This window comes from Felis catus, chromosome B1 (assembly GCF_018350175.1).
Source record: "Felis catus isolate Fca126 chromosome B1, F.catus_Fca126_mat1.0, whole genome shotgun sequence".
Classification (NCBI taxonomy): Eukaryota; Metazoa; Chordata; class Mammalia; order Carnivora; family Felidae; genus Felis; species Felis catus.
In genome coordinates this window covers 103,056,430-103,082,080 of record NC_058371.1, presented here as the reverse complement: position 1 = coordinate 103,082,080, position 25,651 = coordinate 103,056,430, and the positions used below count along the sequence as shown (strand labels likewise).

General features: G+C 38.1%; 1 protein-coding gene across 3 annotated transcripts in view; it reads right to left on the bottom strand.

Annotated features, from left to right (window-relative positions):
* The window catches only part of TNIP3 (TNFAIP3 interacting protein 3), a 103,979-nt gene that overhangs the window by 1,474 nt on the left and 76,854 nt on the right, over positions 1-25,651 (bottom strand). For 2 of the 3 annotated variants that reach the window (XM_023252839.2, XM_006930884.4), the window contains 6 exons: positions 25,336-25,464; positions 20,521-20,640; positions 17,488-17,613; positions 13,379-13,429; positions 12,378-12,476; positions 9,151-9,211 (listed from right to left, as the gene is read on the bottom strand). In XM_023252839.2, the coding sequence (XP_023108607.2) occupies positions 9,151-9,211; positions 12,378-12,476; positions 13,379-13,429; positions 17,488-17,613; positions 20,521-20,640; positions 25,336-25,464 (586 nt within the window). Of the gene's footprint in view, positions 1-9,150; positions 9,212-12,208; positions 12,268-12,377; positions 12,477-13,378; positions 13,430-17,487; positions 17,614-20,520; positions 20,641-25,335; positions 25,465-25,651 lie in introns of those variants that run through there. The other variant, XM_045055920.1, reaches the window with a different exon arrangement.

Genomic DNA, 25,651 nt, shown 5'->3' with positions numbered 1-25,651 from the left:
ATTATATAAATTTCAAGAAATAAGGTGTTTTCCTATTCATGATAACAATTTTGAATATATTGAATGTTTTATTTTTGCTGGCCTGCATTTGGTATTTCAAATAAACAAACGTTTAAATGGACTCACTAACAGTTTCCTTTCCAGGTTTAAAAAATATTCTTCTAAGCATGGCGGCCATTACATTAAAAAGGTATCCAATATGTTAAGAACATAAATTTGGACCCAGAAGCATAGTCCACAGGTCTAAAACAATCTAAAGTTTAGATTTAATACATTAATGATATCTTAAAACATTTAAAAAAAATAATTCTTCTGTAGTTTTTACAGCACTCTTGTGAAATAGGTACAGAGGCAAAGGTCATTATCTCCATGTTTTAGATGGAGGGAGGTTGTGACCTACGAGATAATCCATGGCAGAATGGGGGCGCCTGGGTGGCGCAGTCGGTTAAGCGTCCGACTTCAGCCAGGTCACGATCTCGCGGTCCGTGAGTTCGAGCCCCGCGTCAGGCTCTGGGCTGATGGCTCGGAGCCTGGAGCCTGTTTCCGATTCTGTGTCTCCCTCTCTCTGTGCCCCTCCCCCGTTCATGCTCTGTCTCTCTCTGTCCCAAAAATAAATAAAAAATGTTGAAAAAAAAATTAAAAATAAATAAATAAATAAATAAAACGTTAAAAAAAAAAAATCCATGGCAGAATGGAAATCTGAACAAAAGCAAAAACAGGTCTTCAGTTCCTTGAAGAGAAGGCAGACTGTCCCCATATAGTGAATGTGGAAGAGACTTCTGTCATCAGACTTGGCTCCACAGTTCTGATGGCAGGGCAAGAGAAATGCCACAAGGGAATCATGGGTTCTCACAGTGCTAGACACAGTCTGCTTTGCCTTATTGATTGGTAAAGAATTCTACTCACTAATGTGTGGCTTATTATCTATTAATGGTATGTGTTACACTCCATGCTTTTATGTTCACAAGAGTGCATGTTAAATAGCATGATGCTGAAGTGATCTGAATAGAACCCAGAGATCTTGGTGGCAGAGGCCATGTCTGACTCTACATCAAATTAGCTGAATCTGAAGTCCCCTGAGAGGAGAGGGTGCACCAGTGCAGCAGAAAGGTTAAAAGGATTGAGGGGACTTTGCTTTCTCTTTCTCTCTTTCTCTCTCTTTTGAAGACACAAAACTTAATTTAGTAGAAATTTTGTAGCTCTTACATTCTCAGTGCGAACTGAGCTGTAACCCACTGCCCCATGCAGAAATGGGCCAGTCTTGGGAGCAGGGAGGAAGGGAGATGGTGGGTAGTGGTCAGAGCTCAGGCCCTAGGAGCCCTGTTCTTCCTCACTGCTGAGGGTTAGGGATGCCACCCTCTTCCCCTGTCCCCCTCTGGGATCCAAGAAGGAGAGCAGATGGAATCTTGGGCCTGGGACCTCTCCCCCACACTCCCCTGTCCCCTCAGGTTGGAGGGGAACTAAGGAATTTGGGGAGAGAAGAGGACAGAGAAGGCAAAGATATCAATCAAGAAAGAGGAGGATCATGCCCACTCACCTCTTAGAATGTGGGTGCTTACACATCAACACTAAGGAAACCTAGGGAAGTAAACATTCTTCCCAGTTGAGACGCAATATGGAATATAAACCTCGCTTCCCTACAGAATTTTATCTTCCATTTAGGAGGTATATTGCAATACCTAGTGGAATTGTGACTAGTCTAGCCTTATTGTGTGCATTTTTCTCATCTAGGTTCTATCTACCTACCTATATCTATATATAATGTTAACTAGAATGTTTAGTCTTTGCTTATAAATCAGTGTCTGCATAGGAATATATTTACCACCTGCATTTTCATATGTTCCTGTATATATAAATATACATTTACACTTTATTTAATATTCCCTTAGCAAAATCACTTAGTTTACCAATAAGCTGAACTTTATAGCATTATAAGGTGAGGACAACTTATAATTTCTCCTGCAATTCTTCTCTGAAACTCCAGAAATGAAATAGGCATAAAACTATCTGTCTCTAATTGATTAATACTCTTTATTAACTCCTGGTAAGATTATTATGAAAGTAATATATTTAAAATTTTTTTTCACATTTATTCGTTTTTGAGAGAGAGAGAGAGAGAGAGAGCGCGAGAGAGCGCATGGGTGGGAGAGGGGCAGAGAGAGAGGGAGACACAGAATCTGAAGCAGGCTCCAGGCTCTGAGCTGTCAGCACAGAGCCCGACGTGGGGCTTGAACTCACCAGCCATGAGATCACGACCTGAGCTGAAGTCAGACACTTAACTGACTGAGCCACCCAGCTGCCCCAAGTAAGTAATGTATTTTATAAAAGAAATATATTCTTAATATTTTACCCATCTGTAGTGAAAACCACCCAATGTAGCCTCTAAGTTTCTTCTGTTTCTTACATCTCTTAAGTAGCTTTTACTGTTTACACTGTTTACTGTTCCTGTATCTCCTCATATTACCAGGTACTAAAAAAAGTCCAACTAATCCAGCCGTCTTACCAATGTAAAATTACCAGTAATGGTTAGATACAAAGACAGTTATAAAAAGACACAAAATGAGAAAGATTCTGGCTTTCAGGACAGGGCCTTAGAATTTATTTAAATAGGGGTGCCTGGGTAGCTCAGTCGGTTAAGCTTAGGTCTTGATCTCAGGTTCATGAGTTCAAGTGCTGTGCTGGGCTCCCTGATGATAGCACGAAGCCTGCTTGGGATTCTCTCTCTCTCCCTCTTTCTCTCACTCTACTCTGCTTGCCTGTGCATGCGTGTCTGCTCTATTTCTCAATAAATAAATAAATATTTAAAAAATGAATTTATTTAAATAAAATATATGAAAACGACAACACTACTATATTTTAATGTATAGCCAGGGGTTGTCCATATTGCTCAGTGGTTACAATGTGGGCTTTGGAGCTAGACTGCTCGGGCTTGTCTATGTTGTAGGCAATAACCAGCTATGTGGATTTGGACAAGTGACATTACGTCTCTGGTCCTCAGTTTCCACAATTATAAAACAGGAGCAACAAACAGTGGTACTCATTTCATAGGGTTGCTATAAGGTTTTGAGGAGATTATATATATATATATATGGCACCTAAAATAGTGCCTGGCACAGGATTAGTGTTATGGGTTGAATTGTGTCCCCCCAAAAGATATGTGTAAGTCTTAACCCCTGGTACCTGTGAATGTGACCTTTTTTGGAAACTGGATTTTTCATACAGAATCAGGTTAATATGAGATTATACTGGATTAGCCTAATCCAACAGGACTGGAGTCCTTACAAGAAGATGAAAATTTGGACACAGACAGATAAGAGGGAAGACAGCCATGTGAAGAGCAAGGCAGAGATTGGTGTTCTGCTACCACGAGCCAAGTACATTCTGGGGCTACTAGAAGCAGGAAAAGGCAAGAAAAGAGCCTGCCCTAGAGGATCTGGATGGGGCATGACCCCAACACTGGGATTTCAGACTTCTAGCCTCCAGAGTGTGAGAGCATAAATTTCTGCCATTTTTAAGCCACCTCGTGTTTGCTCCTGGTTATGGTAGCCCTAGGAAACGAATTCAGTAAGTGTTCAGTTAATGAGTTATTATTAGACGTTAGTAAAGGCCAATTATAATAGTTGGACTTTGATCTTCTGTATTGTAAAGAAATAATTATGTTTTCTCACAACACAATCTCACATGCCTACATTTCATGTCTTTCCAAAGATGTAAGAATTGAGCTCTGGCTCATTAGACAGAGTTCAAGTCTGCACCATATGAAAAATTTGGAAGGTACCGAAGTGACTGGCAGGCAAAATAGTTAGAAAACATAGCCTTTTTGACATTTCACAAGGAAGAAACAAAACATGTTTTCAAAGTTATACTAACTCAACTATGTCATAATTGTTCTAGAAACATGGAAGTCATTTTGCATCCTATTCTGATAACAGATGAAATGAAATTAAAATGTTCTCTGTAAAATCACATTTTTTTAAATTTTTTTTAAAATTTATTTATTTTTGAGAGACAGAGAGAGACAGAGCATGAGCAGGGGAGGGGCAGAGAGAGAAGGAGACACAGACTATGAAGCAGGCTCCAGGCTCCAAGCTGTCGGCACAGAGCCTGATGAGGGGCTTGAACTCACAAACTGCGAGATCATGACCTGAGCCGAAGTTGGACGCTTAACCAACTGAGCCACCCAGGCACCCCCGTAAAATCATGTTTCTAAACAGAAACTGTAACCCCTTAACATCTGTGTACTTCAATATATTAAAATGCTATATTAAAATCTAGTGCTATAAAGAGAGAAAGCCAAGCAAGTCTTAAATGTCTTGAAAACCTTTATTTAAATCTTTAGTTTTTGAAAAAAGAATTTTCTTTTTGTGTGTGTGCATTCTTTTTTTTTTTTTTTTTTTTTTTTTTTTAGAGAGAGAGAGTGTGCATGTGCAAGTTGGGAGAGGGGCAGAAGGAGGGAGAGAGAATCTTAAGCAGGCTCCACACTCAGTACAGAGCCTGATGCAGGGCTCAATCCCATGACCCTGGAATCATGACCTGAAATCAAGAGTCGGGTGTTCAACTGACTGAGCCACCCAGGCACCCCAGAAGACTTCATTTTCAATGCGTCCCCAAAGCATTCTAAAATAACCAGAGACAGTAACTGAGAGCAAAGATGGAAATTAGTTTACTCAAAGACTGTTCAATAGACTAATCCTTGGCCAGGGAGTCCTTCATTAGTCTACACTTATACAGGGCTCTGCTGTGGTCCTCCTCTAGCCATCTCTCTCCTTCGCCTGAGTCTGCTTTCTTCTAGAACAAGCTGTTGGTACCCACATGCAGATCCCCAAATTTCCTGCCCAACCGACCCTATTTCTGCTTCTAGGCCTCATGTGGTCCTCTTTCCCAAGCCTGAAGTGAAGGGGTGCTATTAGAGCATAATGAGGGGTATATGGATGAAGCTGGGATGTGCAAACGGGCTGTACTCAAATTCACACTCAAGACCCCTCCCACTGGAAAGGTGGGAAGAGAAGGGGATGGGCCATGGCTCAGGTGTTCCTGTGCCACTGTTTCCTGGAAGAGAACTGGTTGGAATATGAGCATTTTAAATTTCATTCTGCCATTCCAGGTATATTTATCAGTAGGAGGATAGACTATAATAGCTTCTATGCTTGATTCATGACACTTAAATATTTAACATGAAGTATGCAGCTCTCCATGTATTCTTGCCTCAGGCCCTGGGAATGTTAAAGGAGGATCTAGTGGTGTCAGAGCAATTTAATCACTCATTACCCACTGTACCTTTGAAAAATCACAAGGCTACTGCTCTACAAACACTTCATGCATAGACATCAGAACCGCTATTTCAGGTTAGATGATCTTAAGAGGAATAATTATAAGGATCAAAATATAATGTGCTATATATATTGCGGTAAAAAAGTAAATTTGTCAGGAGTCACAGGAAATTAATAAAAAACTGAGAACTAGGGCAATGTACAAAGCACACATACAAATTAGTATTAATTTAAATACCATATTTCTGAAAGGATCATTTTCATTTAAATACAAGTAAATTACTTACATAGTTATTACATGAATAGAATTTATATGAGTTTTAAAAATACTTTCTGGGGTGCCTGGGTGGCTCAGTCGGGTTGAGTGTCCGACTTCGGATCAGGTCATGATCTCACAGTTTGTGAGTTCGAGGCCCGCATCAGGCTCTGTGCTGACAGCTAGGAGCCTGGAGCCTGCAGCCTGCTTCTGATTCTGTGTCTCCCTCTCTCTCTGCCCCTCCCCCGCTCATGCTCTGTCTGTCTCTCTCCCTCTCAAAAATAAATAAACATTAAAAAAATACTTTCTGTTTATAATTTATCAGAAACAGAACCTGATTTTCCACTCATTTCTCCTTCTATTGTTTGATTGTTGGTATTTATAGCCCAAAGAATAGGGTATATTGGCTAGCAGTATATTCCTGAATAGTGAAAGATAAACATATTAGCCATATAGTAAGACAATGAGTACTATTATTTAAAAAATCTGTATAATAAAAAGATTTCTAAACTCATATTTAATAATACCACAAAGCTACTTTTAAGGATTTTGAGCAACTGGGAGCACCTGGGTGGCTCAGCTGGTTGAGTGTCTGACTCTTGATTTCAGCTCAGGCCACAATCTCATGGTTCGTGGGATCAAGCCCCTCATTGGGCTCTGCACCGAAAACTTGGGATTCTCTTTCTCCCTCTCTTTCTTCTACCCCTCCCCAACTTGTGTGCACATGCTCTCCCTTTCTCTCTCTCTCTCTCTCTCTCTCTCTCTCTCTCTCTCTCAAAATAAATACATAAACATTTGAAAAAAGGAATCCTAGGGGCACCCTGGTGTCTTAATTGGTTAAGCATACCACTCTTGGTTTTGGCTCAGGTCATGATCTCACGGTTTGTGAGTCTGAGTCCTTGCATCAGGCTCTGCAATGACAGTGCAGATCCTGCTTGGGATTTTCTCTCTCTCTCTCTCTCTCTGCCCCTCCCCTCCTTGTGCTCTCTCTCTCTCTCTCAAAATAAATAAATAATATTTAAAAAAAAAAAGGAATTCTGAGAAATTGGGTTGGACTTACAAATCAAAAGGAGCTTTCCAATTAAATGAAAAAAAATAAGAAGAATCGCCACTGAAATTAAATAATGGCACATGAGATGTTTCTGTTCTTGTTTTTGTTTTTTGACAAGAGTGATTCCAGAGCTTTTGGCAATTTTTATGACCTGGCTTGAACTTTAAAATAGCATCAGCTTTGGAAGCTAGAAGAGGAGCAACAGAAATCAAAAACAGGTAGATTTCTGAGTAGGGAATTTCTTTCTATGGCCTGGCCCATGATCAGCCCTCTTCTCTGCTACAGAGAAGCCACAGTTAGCTGCAGAGCTGTGTTGGTATGGAGAAAGAAAGGTTTCAAATGGCAACACATCCCATCAGTTTCTACCAGGGCTGCCCAAGCATGAACTCGTTGATAGCATTTATTATGTATTTAACCTTGCATTGTACTGTGTCTTTTATCTATGATATGCAAAATATCAAATGAGTAGCACAAATAACATATGTTACAAGTTCATAGGAAGAAAAGACTATTCATGGTTAGATTCTGGTCATATAATTATCCAAGTTAAAGCCCCCATTCTCACTTTATATCAATCATTTTAGAAAATTTTAATATAGTGAGAGGGGGGTTTTCAAGAGAACGATAGGATGTGATTCAAAGATAGGTTTTAAAGTTCTATACATTTGGAATCTCATCTCAGGGCTAATTTTTACCAACTGCGTGATTTAGGCATGCTACTTAAATTCTCTAAGCCTCAGTTTCCTAATCTGTAAAATGGCACAATAACAAAACCTATTTTATGGCATATTGTGAAGATTTAAACAACATTTTAAAAATACTCAGGTTGCTACATAACAGAGATTTTTTTTTCTTATTATAGTTTTAATCTATAGACTGTCACACAACATATTACACACCACAAATTTCATTATGTGAATTATGTGAATTTGTCTTCCCAAGTAGACAAAAATCTGTGGGTCTTGCACACTGACTATAATATTCTATTTTTGCCTAATTTTATTTAGTTTCTGAAGGTCATGACAATTCATTTCTATTTTACATAATTATTAGGTTCTATTATATTAGTCCAAGAAGAATCTAGTAGTGATATATAAATGGCTTTATGATGTTACTGAATTCTCTATGCATAATTGTATTTTCTAGTGATTAAACTCCACCTCAGAGAGAAGATATCTTTAATATTCATTCTGGACCAATATAATATGAAGTGGAAAATTATAATTGGGTGGCAGTTCAGCTATTATACAACAACGGATTTCAAAAACACAGACATTATACAACAATCATTATGGTTAATAGTATGCCATTCTAATAAAAGCTCTCTGTTATGGCTGGAACCCAAGAACTTCATTAAAGCCAAGGGCTATATTCATAGTAAAAAGAAAAGAAAAACAAAGACCCACAGTTTTCTGATAAATAACTAGACATTTTATTATACAGCTCTCACTTTTTACCTTTTTTTTTTTCTATAAGCCTTCTGTAAGCTATGGCATTTGCCATTCCTAGTGCTGCTGGGTACAGATGTCCAGGTTGTATAAAGCACAACTCTTTGTTGTAGGGGGCTACATTTGCATAGACTACCATGAAGAACTCTTTGGACTGTGAAGTATACAACCCGGAAGACTACATGTTATCCCTAGCTTTCTATTTCCACTCCATAATGGGCTCCTTATACTAAAAACCAGAATTCTATGATCCCAGATCTGAACTAAATGAGATCAAGTTTCAAGTATGATCTGAAATTGGAATATGGCTCATCTTCAGCTTTTGTGGATAGATTAAAATCTCTGGAAATTAACAACATAGAGTCACAAGTGTGTGTCACAGGAGATTTTTAAGCATGTAGCAGGCATGGCTGACTTTTGACGATATGTGATGAAAACAGAGGTAAGATTACGGTTATAGCACAGTTTATACAGCCCATTCCTAGATGGCCTCCTGAGACCATAGAAATAAGTAGTAGAAAGTATGGCAGATTCTGGAAAGAAGAGGAGAATGGTAAACCAAAGAAAAGTAAGATAAAAGAGTAGTTAGTTGTGAGTACTTTCTAGGTGCCTTTTCAGGTTTTTTCCAGTGTACTTAGAGGTGGGTGTTGTGGGCTACCTTGGCCTAAACTTGGAGTCTGACATTTAGTCACTAGGGAACACAGTTCTGAGTCTTTGTTTCCTCTGTCTGTCTGCCAGTGACATTTAAAACATCTGTCTAGCAAACTCAACCTGGGAGAGTGGATGTGCATCTGCCCTTTGTAGTGGAATCACAGAGCTTTGTTGTTGTTGTTACAGTATAGCTCTACTTGAAGTTTTCATTTCTAACCCCAGATGGGATACTGACTCAGACTGGAATGGGAACAGAAGCCAGGACTGAGATTCATGCATTTCTGCATTTGAACATTTTCTTTTTCTGAAGGAGTTCAATTTAACCCCAGGTGCATCAAATTAGAGTTGTGTATGCAACACAACTTTAGAGAAGGCCCTCCCTGAGTATGAATGAATGTATGTTGAGTAAACATCCCGAAAAGACCCCATTAAAATGTAAACATGAAAGAATGCTCAATACAGCTGTGGTCTTACCATTTGCCTTGTGCTGCACATCTGGCGGAAACTGGTCAGGAGCATACCACTGATAGTCTGGCTGTGTGGAACAATACAACATTATAGCAATATGGACTTCAAACAAAACATAGAGGCGCATTAAAAATATAATTATACTATGTGGCTTTTATTATGCAGGCAACACAAAAGTAATTTTTGTCCAAACCTGTTGCCAATCACGCTCATCTCTCTTACCTCCGTCATCGCTATTACCATTTCCCAACCCCCCTCTAAATCCACACTGTGCACTGTGCTGGCCAGAATTTCTCGTACTTTGGGGTTGTGTCATGGTGTTTTTTATTTTTTTTGTTTTTTGTTGTTGTTGTTTTTTTTTTTTTTTTGAAGCAGATGTGTTTTGGATATCTGCAGAAGTATAAACACTTCTGTAAAACTTACTACAGCCCATAAACAAAACAAAGCAGTTTATCATCAATAAATACTATGTTTAAATCCCTCACACAGGAGGCAAAAGAAAGACCGAGAAAACAATTACAAGCTCAACGTTTTCTGGTACAAGGAAGAAATCTAAGCCGTTAACTGTGGACATGGCTTGTAGAGGCTCAGGATGGTGAAGCAGGGCAGATCTTTCTCTTTGTAGTGTTCCTCCGTGGAAACTCTTCTCTAAATCACTCAGGTGGTTTAGACTAGAGAGGCAGTGAGAGAAAAGGGCAGACTTGGATTTGCCCTGTGGGATTTCCTTCTAGGTTTCACCAGTTAAGAACATCTAGATATTGAATATCAAGGAACATGTCAAACAAACTGCATTGAATAAATCATGAGCTATAGACCTGCATTTCAAGATTCAGTTCTAAGATGAGAGTCTCTGTGTTGAACCACTTGGAACACAGCAATCTCAGGTTCACCTGCCCCTGAGGATGGTCTGTCTTCCTGCTGCCAATGCTCACCCCTGCCCCCTTCCTCCCCCAAGACACGGAGAATACAGACCTTTTGTTCTATTATTCAATTACCTCCAGAAAATAACTCCGGGAAATTTTCTCTAACAATGAGCCAACAGGGAGCATTTACAGGGCTGCCAGACCACTGAAAGTAGCCTTAAAGTTCAATTATCTGACAAGACACTAAGAAATGCTGCATTTAGTACAGTCTGACCCCACTTTACCCCCACTCAGACACCTAGACTCTTGGCTCCTTTTGGTCCACGAAAAAGCTAAAAGAGGAAATGAGATCACCTCTGTTTTTTATCTCCTCATTTATTTTTAGATGTCTCAAATAACACGTAGGATAAGTGACGTGAGCCTCAGTTTTATATTCCAGGAGAGTTGCCAAAAGAAGGCAAATATACTGTAATTTTACAAACACTATCGCTTGTGTTTTAATTCAGGCTTAGAAATAAGCATAGAACACTAAATATTCTTTTTAAATGAACTCTGGGAGTTAAATTCTATTGTTATAGCAAGATCGTGTTTAACTGAATACTGTTTAACTGAATACAAGCCATTATATACATGACTCAGAATCTTTTTTCAAATACAGACCTTTATTTGGTAATAATTTTACAAGGTCTGGACCACTCCTCTTATAACTGATCAGGAAAGTTTGATGAGCTTTTAGACTAGGTGAATTTCTGTCTTCTTTCCATAAATGAATATTTGAAGAAAATAGTCATTTTTACTTCTAGATGAGCTTGCCTGACTCATTGGCTTTATAAGTTAACCTTTCACAAGAATAATTCTACAATTTCCCAACCTGTAGGAGATAACTCCAAAGTACATTTCTGTCTCTTTTTGTTTCCCCCAATATTAATTTACTTCTACATTCTGAAAGCAAATTTAGGGAATTATACCTATGTTTGGGAATTCCAAGGAATGTTTCTGGTGAAGATTGAAAAGTAAGCAAGCAGGTAAAGAAAAAAGGAAATGGGGGTGGGTCACAGAAGTGACATGGGGCAACAACACAAAATGAAGCAAATTCTCAGCAGTGTGCTGTGTCACACTGGGGTCAACTAAAGGATGCTCATTAAATTCTGACATCCTTCTGCCACCCGACGAGTCATTACCTCCTCCCTTGGGAAAAGAGCTTTGAGTTACACTCAAATACAAAACTATGGCAATCAAAAGAATCATGCTCTCCATACATATTCTGCTAGGAAAATCCCAGGTAAAGGGATTCTCAAGATTCTTTGCATAATTAAAAACACAGCTAATAAAAACTAAGGAGGAGGGGAGTTGTCTGAACATTTCCAAAATGCAAAAAAATGTATAATGTTTTTTCTGGTATAAAGATTCTGTCTATGTAGCCAAAACACAAATTAGAGACGCATCCAGACCATGGGGGAGGGTGGGTGGAATACCGCTATGGAGAAAGGAAAGAAGGGTGCTTTGGTTCTGACTTATTCGGGTTGACTGTCCAAATCAATTCCACTCACAAATAATTGCTCCACTATTCGTTTCATTTTGCCTGGGTAGACACAGTCACAGAGAGCAACTTAAGTGGGTCACTTTTTCTTGGATGCTTTGGGAATATCCTTTTAATTGGAAAATGTCAAAAACTCTGTGACACAAATGTAGCAATGTCCACAGTAGTTCAACATAAGTTTATAACTGAAAAAGGCATCTCTCAGACTTGCTATATTCACTTTGCTTTTCTTTATAGACAAAAATGTCCTCTTGGAAGAGTCAGGCATTTCATTTAAAAGGACCCGTATAAAAAGTTGTATGTTCTTTCAAAGAATTACAGCTTAACTTGATACATTTCAGTTAATTCATTCATATCTATGTGTGGTCTGTGGGGCCAGTGTCCCCAAAAGATGATTATAGTGTAATTGACCACTGTAACTGTAACATAGAGGCTGGGATTAAAAGAGGCTCTTTCTGTGGAGAATATTACATGCTCAGATTACAGAGACAGACATGATTTCTTTTTTTTTTTTTTTTTAATGTTTATTTATTTTTGAGAGAGACAGGGCATGAGCGGGGGAGGGCAGAGAGAGAGAGAGAGGGAGACACAGAATCCAAAACAGGCTCCAGGCTCTGAGCTGTCAGCACAGAGCCTGACGTGGGGCTCGAACTCACAAACCGTGAGATCATGACCTGAGCTGAAGTCGGACACTCAACCGACTGAGCCACCCAGGTGCCCCTGAAAGAGACATAATTTTTACCAAAAAAAAAAAAAAAAAAAAAAAAAAAATACCAGCACTTATTAGATAATATAAGCACTTGTATGTTGAAATGCAAGCTGTTACTTACTGGGTGCTTATGTAGATCTTGTGCAGTCCCAGGGTCTGCCAGTGTGCATGGATCCCGCAGATGGAAATTCAAGCCACAGTTACAGATTGGGAAATACATCTGAGGAGGATAATATTGTCCGTTCACTGGAAGTGGGTAGAACTGGGGAGCCACATTGACACTTCACTGATACTTGCTTCATACAACCACAGGTTTGGCTTAAATCTTAAGGTTTAGTCTAACTCTTGCATAATCCTAACTTGACATAGTAGATGTATCAATGTAGGCTCTGGACTGATACAGATAAGGCTCGTGGGTCAAATTTCACTTAGGGTGAAACTCTAATTAGCTTTTCATTTTGAAGAAGTTGGAAACACTTGAAAAGAATAGAGTTAACATGATGTTTTTGAGTTCTCTTCAGAGAGGATCCTTGCTTAAGAAGAATCAGCCAGTAAGCCATAAAACAAGTGTTCTTAAATTGTAGCCAGAGATTCCTACAGCATAACTAAAGTCCAGAGAGGAAATCAAGAATTAAGAGAAGAAATATTCATTCCTGAAGGCTACTAGAGAACCAATGGGACAGAATTCTTCGGTGCCCAAGAAGATACTGTATTTTCTCAAAAAAAGGCACAAATAATTGATTTAATTTTTGAAATGTAAATTGTGTAAGCAATTGCAAAAAATACCAAGGAAATATATTTCCCAGGTGTTCGTGGATCTCCATTTGCATGAACACACACTAAGGCTTGTGCTACTGCTAACATGTTCCAAAAAGCATGTGTTTTTCATGCACATTAGGGTTGAGAAACTTTGGATGTGCCTAAGCATTATGTGTCCACTGACATTTTAGTTGATAAGGAAAAGTATGGGTGTTCTGGGCCATCTTTAGCAGAGCTTGAATATGTCTTTAATTGGAACCACGAAGAACTGCTGTGCTTGGAAATACATGCGGGGGTGGAACATAAGGTTGCCATTTCAACTATGACAAGAACATTGTTAAATTCAGGTCAGGAGCAACATACCTGTTTTAACTGCTTTTCGAGTTTTTCTTTCTCCATCTGACAAGCTTTTATCTATGGACAAAACAAAGACATCTGTTTGTGAAAGAGTTCACATGGTTTGTTCTAAAGTTACTCTTTACCACCTTTTTTAACGTTTACTTATTTACTTTGAAAGAGAGAGAGAAAGAGCGCATGCAAGAGAGAGGCAGAGAGAGAGAGAGAGAGAGAGAGAGAGAGAGAGAGAGAGAGGCGGGGGAGGGGGGGGCGCGTAGAGAAAATTCCAAGCATGCTCCACACTCAGCATGAAACCCGACGCAGGGCTTGATCCCATGCACCGTGAGATCATGACCTGAGATGAAATCAAGAGTCAGACACTTAACAGACTGAGCCACCAAGGTGCCCCCTAAAGTTACTCTTGCCTGACCCAGCCGTCAATGACCTGCTCAGACGCCCAAGGGGTGAAGCACTGATAGCAGCAATGCCAACGGTGAAAACAGTCAAGTTTTGGATTTTCTAGAAGTGTACTGGTTCTATCTTGAAATTCCCAAATGAAGTTTTGGAAAGTTGAATACAGTTTTAAACTCTTCTCCCTATTTGTTGAAAGTATTGTAAGTCTAAGTTTTAGGCTGATATACTGGGATATAGATATAAATATCTAGAGACATAGGAATACATACAGATACAGAAACAGCTTCCACTGCCAATTGAATGTACTGGAACTGGTCAGCTGTACACTCAGAAGCTTCCATCATAAATGTTAGAAGTTGTACACGTACTTAATCCATGCCAGGCACTGATCTAAGTGCTTTCCATATAGTAACTCACCATATCCTCCCAGTGCCTCTGTGTGATACTTAAATATTATTATCACTACTTTGCAGATGAGGACGCTGAGACATGAGATGTTGAGTAACTTGTTCAGAGTCACACTACTGTACTTTCTGGCTTCTCACTGTTTAAGACCAAACCTCTTCAGTCAGAGTCACCCACTCTGGATTCCTTCAACCTCTGACACAATGACAGAAAGCTGTTTTTTCTTGGACTCATTAGTCATGCTATCGTCATCCCTCCACAGCATGGTCCACAACCCTGTGAGGCATATATCCCCACTGAATGATACCATTCCAAGTCTCACCTATCAGAATTATTCTCTACTTCCTTTGTCCTCCCATTTAACATTGTACATTTTCCGTGTGACTTTTTATAGTCCAATGTGTATTGTGCACAGTCGACTTTCATTATCTGTGGTAGTTATGTTCTAATAAAGTCACCATGAACACTAAAGTGGCTAACTGAACCAGTGTTCGTCGAGAAATGCAGGGTTAGGTTCTTATGAGCCTCTGGTCATACCATTTTTGTTAACCGATCAATATATAATTTTGTTTTATGCATGATTCTGTTAAAGACATCTCACATATACCGTTGATGCATTAACATTGAACTCTTGGCCTACAGCACTATGTTAATCCCTAACCAAAGCTTATCTAGCATGTGTCTTTTCTCTGTAAGGCACAGCGCAGCCTTCCTGTGCCAAGGAACACTAGGTAGTACTTCAGCACTTACGTTCGAGGGCCATGTTAAGCAATGAAAGAACCAACAAAAAGAACAAGAATGAGAAAATGTGACACAAAATAAACCATAAAAAGGACATTTTTTATAGTCTGAGAGCCAAATCGAGGAGGCAAGGACTTATTGGACCTCAACTGGGAACAAGCATATAAGGTGACTCAAGTTTTTCACTGCATGTTCACAAATGACTTTAGGTGGCACTAGTATTGATTTTGTTGTGACAAATACACCTTCGTGAGTAGGCAAATTCACAAACACGGAGTCCACAAATGATAAGGATAGACTCTATATGTCCCCCTCATTGTACTGTGAGTCTTTAATAGTAGCAAGGATCATTTTTTTATTTCCTCAGAGTATATAACAAAGTGCCTTGCAGAAAGAAAGTGAGCATCAAAATTAAATTACAAGGAACTAAAGGTGGCATGTTAATTGTATAACTAAACTCTATTTAAAAACGTCCCCTTCCAACAGACAAAAATCATTTGTGAAATACCTGTGATCCATGACCGAAGCTAGATGTTTTTGTATAGATTGTTTTCATTTAACCCTGAAAACAACGTTGTGATGTCTATGAGGTAGGAACCATCATCCATATTTTACAGGTGAGTATAATGAGAATTAGTAACTCACTTCTAGAGACAGAGCTTTTAGAGTTAGAAGAAATATTTTAGAGGTCATCTGGTTCGACTTTGTCATTTTACAGATGAAGGAAGAAAAAGAAAGCACAGAAAAGTTGGAGAACTTGCTCAATGTCATTCCTGATTGTCAAAGCGGGCACAAACACAAAGCTTTTACCCCTAAATTTCTCCTACTCCTAAGTATCTCTAAGTATCTTGCCCTTCACCACACTTTTATTTTATCAGTCATTGACTTAAAATATCCTTAGTGATAGAATGAATAACCTCTGGTATGTAAGCAACTAGGGCCAGAATGATTTGACCTAAAAATTCCTTTTTGGTCAAATGGCCCATTTGGACCACAGGTAATATGCTATTCAAATAACATCATGCCGATTCTATTATATCATGGCATTTAATCTGCTGTTAATACATTTAACATAGATTGTTAAGCCATCTACCAGTTCCCTTTGTGAACTCTACCATCCTTTTACCAGAGTGAGTGAGACTTTTGAAAAATAAATGTTTGGACTATCATTATTTAAAGAAAAATGTTGGTAGTTTTAAGATATCATTAAGATTATCCCTTAGTTCATTAACACAGTTATCCCATACTGTATGTAGACAATGAATTATTTTGTTAATATCAACAGAAAGTTAGTTTGCAGATGACACAGAAATGAAAATTACTTGTGGATTATAGTCTATAGTATAATTAGATGGTTATGTGTTCCTGGATGCACTAGACCTTCTACAATGACAAGGACATTGCCAATTTCAGACATAAACTTATCATCAGTCTGAACTTAATACAGTAGAATGAATCAAGTTAAAATATGGCTGGAGGTAAGATAACTTGTGCAGTGACAACTTAGAACAAATTAAGGGAGCTCTGCATATAAAGGATACAAATTCAGAGTGATTTCCTCACCAAGAGTAATCAGAACTGAACTATTTTCACTATTTTCATTTTATTATATTTTTACCATGATTTTATTCCTTTCCATTTCTTGGAAAATAGTTCTGCCAAATGATTTTGCATGTAAAATTAGGAATTTCAAGTGAATCCTTGAAAAACATCAGAAAAGAAATTAAATTTAATTCACAGTATACTTTCCATCAGGAAGAAGGGGATGACAAATAGTTAAAAATTTCTTTGGAGACTAAGAATCTTGCAGTTCCAGAGCTGTCACGCCATGTCCCGCAACAATTTCCTATTTACTTAGAAGTATTGGATGATTTTGCAAATCAAAAATTCTGTGGTTCATTTTCTTTTCTTAAGCCAAAATTGTGTTAGCTACATCTTCCTCATTAACGTCAATATTTACCCATCGTGGCAACTTGCTGAGTCTACTCTTAATATATCCTACTGCATTTAATTGTAATGTGCTTATATTTAATATATTTTATTTCAATAAACTGGCAAATGCTATGTGGCTTCCTTGAGAGTGTGCCAGTCACATTTAGCTGGGGAACCCAGTGAACAAAATTCTCAGTATTTTATCTATATAAATGACATTCAGAGATATGTATGTTTTTGGAAGACAGGAACATTCCACCATAGACCTTCAAAGAAAATGACAAGAGTTTAGAAACAACTTCAATGTGCTGGCGCATTTTGGATTTGAATTTTGAGTACTAGGTAGTTCAACTCCCATTCCACCAAGATAAATATTATGAGAAAAAGATCAGAAGACCTGGATTTTATACACGACTTTGGAATCCAAATTCTTAGGCTACTCCTTAATATACTTAAGTTAAAAGAAATCTCCAGTCATTTTCATCTCTTTATGAGATTGTTTAAGAATGATTTCATCCCAGGTGCTTACCTCTCAGAGAAAATCAATGTCAATTAACAGAAGCCCAAAGTCTTGAAAAATTTAATGAAAAAATTAAAAACAACACGCATGAGCTGGTAAAGATTATTTTTGTTTTGACTGATACCTGAGAATTCAGCCTATTCAACTCGGATTGAGAAGTTTGAATAATTTGCTGTAGAGTCTCTTTCTCTTGATTAAGTCTTTCTCGGTCTGATCGTTCCTTTTTGAAGTCTTCTTCATATATTTGCACCTAGGAAATATTGATTTACTGTTACTGTTACTGTTACTGTGTGAGCATCCTTTTATCCTAAGTCATTGTAGATGGATTTCAGAAGAGGTACTATCTGGGTTTGTCCAATCTGAATAATCCCTATCCTCTTCATGAATATTTTTTCATGGTGAGACTCTATTCTAATGAATATGGCTGAAATTTCATCTCTTGCTTTGTTTAGAATGGCAGTTCTCAACTTTTTCCTCCTTGAGTATGTGTCAGGAATTCAGAACTAAGGTAACAGCACAGATATTTTGGAAAAACAATTCCTCTCACCCATTATCCTCACCCATTGTCCTCACCCATTATTCTGCTGCACATTTCCTTATTGTGATGAGCCCTGCCCCCCAGGGTTAAGTGTCACTATCCTGGAGCAAGTCACCCATCCCTAACACAAGGCTTTGATGTACCAAGGGTGCTTGAAGTTCTAAAAGACAGTTTACTGACAATAGCTGTTAAGTGAAGCCAGTAAATATTGGCATGCTAGGTTCCAAATATAACAATAAGTTGAACACAAGATAGAAATGAAAGGCTCATGGATGTGGAAAAACAAAATGATTGTTAAAAGGCATTCACAATTTGCCCCAGTAATTTTGGGGGTATATCATTAAAAACAAACAAACAAACAAACAAACAAACAAACAAACAAACATAGTAATATTTTAGTGGAGTGCCTCTCATGAAATACTCCAAATATTCCAGAAAAGCAATCAAACCAAAAGAAAAACAGATTTAATCATTATTGTTTTTAATTGGAATAGTGTCGACTGATGGCTTGGAGGCTAGTATATGGAACTATGAAAATAAATGAAGCTTAGGGAATGAGTTCCTTTAAAGACAAGGATTTAAAGTACAACTTACATGGGAACTTAGTGGCTAGATTTCTGTCTATTAGTACTAATGCACACTGCACCTTCACCCCCAATAATGCAGCACATTTTAACTAGAGGCTGATTAAAGTCAATAATAATAGAACAGAATATAATAGGCAAGAGAGGATGAAATCAAATATTGTATATATATATATATATATATATATATATATCTAGATGAAGATATACACATTTAATTTTGAAGGTTTTATTCACCAGAAGCATTGCAAGGGAACTACACCCAGCTAAGCTGACATTTTGTTTTGGTTTTGGTTTTAGTTAAGGGCTGAGGCTCAATTCCAGACAGAGTCAAACCAATGCTCTGTAAACAATTACCAGAGGCATTTGAAATGGGAGAAGCTCATCTGATCAAAACTGAACACTCTTTATCAAATACAATATGATAGCGCTGTCATCACGTCAGTCAGGTGGCCAAGATTCCAACTCAGTTTCTTTGTGAATTTAACTCCTTTAGTGTATCATGTGACATTCAGTGAAACAGTGATTGTGGCTGAGCATTTAGAAATATGCACAGTTAAAATGCGTATGCATAAAGTTAGCAAAAGAGCCACAGAAAAACTAAGAAGATGGATTCTGGACCTCTTGAGGATAGTGAAAAAAAGGATACCTGCCACTGTCTGCATCCAACATGAGCTAAACCCTTGCTGTAAACTCCATGCATGTGTAAGAGTGACTCACTTGCATGTGGGATACATTATATGAGAGCATCCAAGATGATTCAAGTGTCCGAACATAAGAAGTAGTTTTTTTTTCAGAGGAATCCTGGCTAGTGCCAATGGTACTTTAGGAGTTGAGAATTTGGCAGAGTTTTAATACTCTTACTCTCTTCATAGGCTTATTTTAAACTATGTATTTGAAGCTAAATGTAATGAGGCAGATTATTCAAATGGGGTTGACAGAAGAAAAAATTCAACTTTAACATCAGCTTCTCTGAATTTTTTACATTTACAGATAGGTTACTTCCTATGAAGTAATAACAATACACAGCAACAACAATAATACAATTGCTTAATTCTTTGGTGTATTGCATCAAAAGTCCTTGTAAATGGCCTTGCTCAGAGCAAAACAGTCAACAAATCAGTTCCAGGGACATACTTCCCAGCCCTTTGTTCCATAACATCCTCTCCCCCATTGCTAATATATTACTGACAATGCGTGCTTCAGAGATTAGAATTCCTGAATGTATCCTATATTTATTGACATCGCCATGAACTGTCCCAGCTCTTTACCTTCATTAGTTTATTTAACCTTCTACAGGAAAAGAGATGTGTTATGCATGGGTGGCCCCTCGGCTAAGCTAGCTCCAGCTGGCTGAACTAAATTTAGACCCAGATAGGTTAGGCAGTGCCCACAGCCCTATGTTGCTGATATATATAGAAGCTTAGAGAAAGCCTCCTTTACTCTTCTGTCTACTTGGTGACATGGAGTGAGGTTGGGTGAGTGGGGAAGAGGAAGGAGAAGTGCATCAATAAATTGCTAGGTGGTGCCATCCATATGTGGCGGTAGATGAGCAGATCTGGCTCTTCAGAGATAATGATCACTGCACAGTATTTCCCTTTAAAACTGCCCTCATTGTTCAAAGGCCTGAAAACCAGCAGCTACGGAGTAACAGCGTGGCTGCTACCATTTGCTGAAAAGGTCCAGGGTTTGGGTTAATAGTGTTTTCAAAATAAATCATGTCTACATGAAGTTCTCTGGACCAGTGCTAATTAAATCTCACCAAAAAGGTTAATTAGTAAGTCCTTCTTTTAACCGTATGATCTTGGACAAGCCATTCAACCCATTTGAAATTTAATTCCCTCTTTCATAAAGTGGAAGTTGGGCTAGCCGATGTATATTCTCTTATCAAGCTTTAAAATTACATAATTCTAATGAAAATAAATGCAATAATTTTGGACACATTTTGAATAGGAAGACTTCCAAAACCATCCAGAGGAGCATGAACAATGGGCCCTGTGTTCTCCACATGATCATGTCACTTTCCACTTCTCACCTGCTGTTTGAGAACTTCCATTTCTGTTCTCATCTCCTTATGTCTGCACTCCAGTTCAGATTTTCCCAAACAATCCTCCGGAAATGAAGAACACTCGATTTTCAAGGCATCTTGAAGAGCCTAGGTTATAAGATAAGCACACCGTTGAACTGAGAGTTACCACATCTTATGAATTCTTCTATAATTATTAGAATTATCTCAAATGCCCCCCCACAAGAAAGAACTCCATTTTGATGCCCCTTTTATGACTGAATTACTTTTCTTCCTTCTCATTTTCTAGCATACGATTTTTTTTTTTTCAGAATCTGTCTTTTCTCCATGATGATGCTTATGTTATTCACTGTCATTGTTATTAAGGAGGGCTTCTGATACTGATGTCAGGGATGTCCTGCTCCACCAAGCCAACTATGAAAAGAAAACATATCAATAGCCCTTTTTCAGATTTCCTGCTTCAATCAAAAGCAGACTCTGTCAATAATGTTCAAACATTAGAGTATCAGAATCAGCTGGAGAGGTAGCAAATCCTTGGGCACCTTCCCCAGAGATCCTGAAATAGTTGATCTAAGGAGATGGCCTAAGAATCTGCAATCCTCAAAAGCTGACGCTGCTGGTTCCAGATGACATTTTGAGTGATACTGTGTTCTACAGCCCTGCTCCCAATGGGAGAGAAGAAAACCCACAGAAATGTGAACCTGTGCAGATCACTATTCCTTAGATCTATTGTACTGTCCTCCTCAGTATACCATGCCCTGGCTTAGCCACAGTCATATTTATTCTCCAATAAAACATGCATGAACTCACTACAGGGTGCAGAGAAGCTCTACTTTCTTGACATTCAGTACAACTTATTGGCTTTACTGTGGGGTGAGGAGATGAAGGAAACAAGAGTCTCTTAGACAACCATCATTATTCACTAGACCATAATACCTTACATATCCTATACTTTGTCAGATCATATAGAATACATTCTCTCTATCCTGAAGACCTTGGTTCATGATCCAGTTCAATAAAACGGCCGCCAAAATTATGACACAACACACCTCATCCTGGTGTGGTCTCAGAGCCCACATACGATACGACTACTTGCTCATTATCAAATGATCCCTTTATACAAACAGAAAAGTTTCGCTTTCAGAACTCCAAGACTTCACTTCCTCTGAATTTCTTTAGTAGCTTCAATGACGTTCGTTCGGTGGTACTATTTGTAACTTACTTTCCTGCATTACTGTACAATATGATCATAAAAGTAGGAAAAATAAAACAAAGTTATGGTCTTAAATATTGTAGGTAGGCTAGGAATTTCCTAATAGAATGTGTTTATAGTCTATGGATACTGTCTAGCCTAATGTAAATATCATTTTTCATGAAGTTGCAAGAGAAACAAGAACTTTTTTCTTCCTCCAAGAAGAATTTAAAGAAACAATAAAAGTTGTTTCATAATTTATGTTTTGTTAGAACTTGTTGTTAAGCTACATGGTTTTAAGAAGTAGTATATTAGTTACAATTTTTAAAAGTGGAGAAAATCTAGGATGGGGTGAGCCAAACGAGTTAAAGACAATCAACTATGCCGATTTCATATTCTACACCTATGAACAGACTATTTTTGTGGGTGTTGTTATATTTGAATTTCCTGGTCTACCTTTCATGCTATTCAGGCTTCTAGAAAATTTTCAAATGAGTCATAACTGAAAGGTGAGTTTAATAGACATTTATTCCATCTTGGGGTTTTTTAACTTCCTTGAACAAATACCTGTAACCTATTCCAGAATAGTAATTTACTATCAGCACAGGCATACTAAACAGATCTACCCATCTCACAATGGTGAGATGTTGGACAAATCAATTTTGCCCATGGGTGGCATTGGCTGACGAGCCTCAGGTAATTTCTCTCACTTTGGTTAAACATCTGGCTTCTCTTTAAGAACTCAATGAAAACAATGCCCTTGGGTATTTCCTTCAAAGCAAATAAGCCGAATTGAGTACACAGAGTTGTGTGAACTTCTGAAAACCATATGTTAATTACTAAGCTGATATGCTACAAATTTCTGCTGTGGTGAATGGGTCAGCAGGGGGTCTGCTAGTGCAAGCAGGGTGGGCCCTGAATTCCAGCTGTGATGGAGGGTGTGCAAAATCAACTACCCAAATGAACGTTTTAAGTAACTTTTATTTATTCCTGTGCTAAGAGAAGAAACAATCCACAGTGTATGTATGAATAGTAATTGCTTACGTTTCCTTAGATACTAATACATTCACTAAATGAGAAAAAAACCTTTCATAGCTCATCACTTTCTACCTATGCTTTTTAAATGATATTTTAAGGTATAGATGTAGTGGAAGTACATCTGGCTTAAAGTATCCTTTTATTATTTTTTTTTCACTACTCATAAGTAATGTGTTATGCCTGCTAAAGCATGAATCTTGGGGGGCGCCTGGGTGGCTCAGTCGGTTAAGCATCCGACTTCAGCTCAGGTCATGATCTCACAGCTCATGAGTTCGAGCCCCGCGTCGGCCTCTGTGCTGACAGCTCAGAGCCTGGAGCCTGTTTCAGATTCTGTGTCTCCCTCTCTCTCTCTGACCCTCCCCAGTTCATGCTCTGTCTCTCTCTGTCTCAAAAGTAAATAAACGTTAAAAAAAAAAAATTAAAAAAAAAAAAAAGCATGAATCTTGGGGCCAGAATTGGCTACTGAACATATTATGTACCAGCTAAATTATTTAATTAATTTATCCATTCAATAAATATTTAAGAACATACTGTGAGCAATGCCCTATTGTTGGCATCCAGAACACAGGAATGAAAAAATTAGAAAAACTTAGGCTACATTATGTTGTATTTGTGAGTCCATTCCTCCAAATAAATGCATATTAAAATTATGTTTCCTACTTGCATTCTTACAAAGATGAATATATTTCATATTAATATGAAAATGTTTTTTTGACTTAAAGGTCCATTTTTTTTTCAGATTTTGAGAGAAATTAAACATATTAATAGGCCACTAAAAGTATTATGAGCCCTCAATACTGTGCCTACTATGCCAAATAGAGAAGTCGATTGTGCAGTCCTACCCTCATGGAGCTTACAATCAAGATTGGGAGACAGGAAACAAATAGGGTAATTAATATGAGACATTAAATATATATTAGATAGCAATAAATTCCAACGAAACATTAAAATAGGAATATCAGAGACAGAATATGTAATTTTAATTAGGGTAGCCAGAAAAATCCTCTTTGAGAAGGTGACATTTGCATAAAGGCCTGAATTTTACTCAAATTAATTTCTCTCATTTTCTCAATTTTATTATAATCACAAGAGTTAAAAATTTTTTTACTAACTTTGAAAATATTAGACTATAAATACAGAGACACAAAAATTAAGGGTACACATAGGAGCAAAAAACAGAGTTCATGGCTGTTCTAATTTCTATAGGGTGTATATTCTTGTGTCAACATTTACAGAAATGAATTAGAGAGCAGAAGAAAACTTATCAAATAACATATCACAGATGGGAAAGATTTCAAGCATAATCCCAACATTAGTTCCTCTAATTCATCTGTGGAGGATTTCCAACAGAGGATAAAAGGGAAAATTTATTTGCTCTAAATTTGTATCTCTGAACACTGTTTCCTCTCATAGAGGATAGAGAAGTGCATTGTTTATGATGTTAGTCTCTACTTTCCCATTTTCTCCTGACCAGTAACTTGCCCCACAAACAGATCAAATGCAGCATCACATTTGTAAAGCATTCTGTCAACCATACAGGCACATACTCAACCCTTTGGGGATCTTTAAATGATCCTCTGAACACTAAAAAGATACACAGTCCAGACTAAAATATACACAGTCCGAAAAGCACAGGCACTGACCACTTTTTCAAGGCCAATCACCCACTCTTGTTTTGGAAGGCAATTTCTATTACTTAGGTCAAGAGATATCTAACTTGAGAGATGAATATCTTGACTCAAACATGTACTACCAGTGCTCCTATGGTCCACATCTGATGTGGCCCTTTGAAAAATCAACAGCAAAGGATTTAATTGCTAACTTGAATAAGTGAGCAATCCCTTCCCCAGGGAAATTAAGCTATCCGTCCATAAAACTCTCTCTCTCTCTCTCTCTCTCTCTCTCTCTCTCTCTCTCACACACACACACACACACACACACACACACACACACAAATGCACAAATTCTCTAGAGTCATCCTTTGGCAGCACTCCACAGGTAGCCCCTTCGAATAGTTAAGTTGAAGCCAAGGCACTTAACCACTTGTGTTTTTCTAACACACCTACCTCCATTCCTCCCCCCCATTCCCCAGACCCCACACCCTAATTAAAAATGAGTTTTAGGCTTCTTCTCTGGAAGGCCACCATATCAGCCTTGGGGCTGGCCTTTAGCATGATTCCATACAGTCTGCATCATACCCAGCTCCATAGTGATGATTTTAAAGAGCAGCCTGTTTCCTCAGGAAACTTTTGTGGTTGACCAAGAGATATGCTATTGTTCCCAAACACCCACTTGCTTTACGTGGTTCTTTGAACTAAAAAAAAAAAAAAAAAAAAAAAAAGTTCTTACTGTCTTCTGAAGTTACTCCTCATTTCTCTTTTTCATGATGATTTTTTTGCAGGGACATGTATTCCTTAAAGCCTTGGCTGAAAATGCAGCTACGAGTGACTTATAAAATTACAGAGAAGCTCCTGTGCAGGCTCCCAAGACCAGGAGCTGTACTGCTGCACAGATTGTGTTGTGACTCTCAGTTAGGAATGTGCTTTCTACAGGGACCTTTCCTTCCAGCTCCCCAGATTGACCTGGACTGGTACCTTATTGAGGCGCTTTATTTCACATTCATACTGTTCCTTCTTCTTGCTCGCAAGAGTGTTTTTTTCCTTCAAAAGCTTATTTTCTTTCTTCAATTCATGTAATTCTTCACTTAGGCTCTCCTTTTCCTTCTGAAATAAACAGCAAGAAAACAACACCGAAATCAATAAAATTCAGATGAGATAATGTTGTAGGAAAACTTCTGAAATACAATAAAAACAGAACCTGCTAGATTTTCACTTAACGTTCCTTTAAATTTTTTTTTTATATTTATTTACTTTTGAGCGAGAGAGAGAGAGAGAGAGAGAGAGAGAGAGA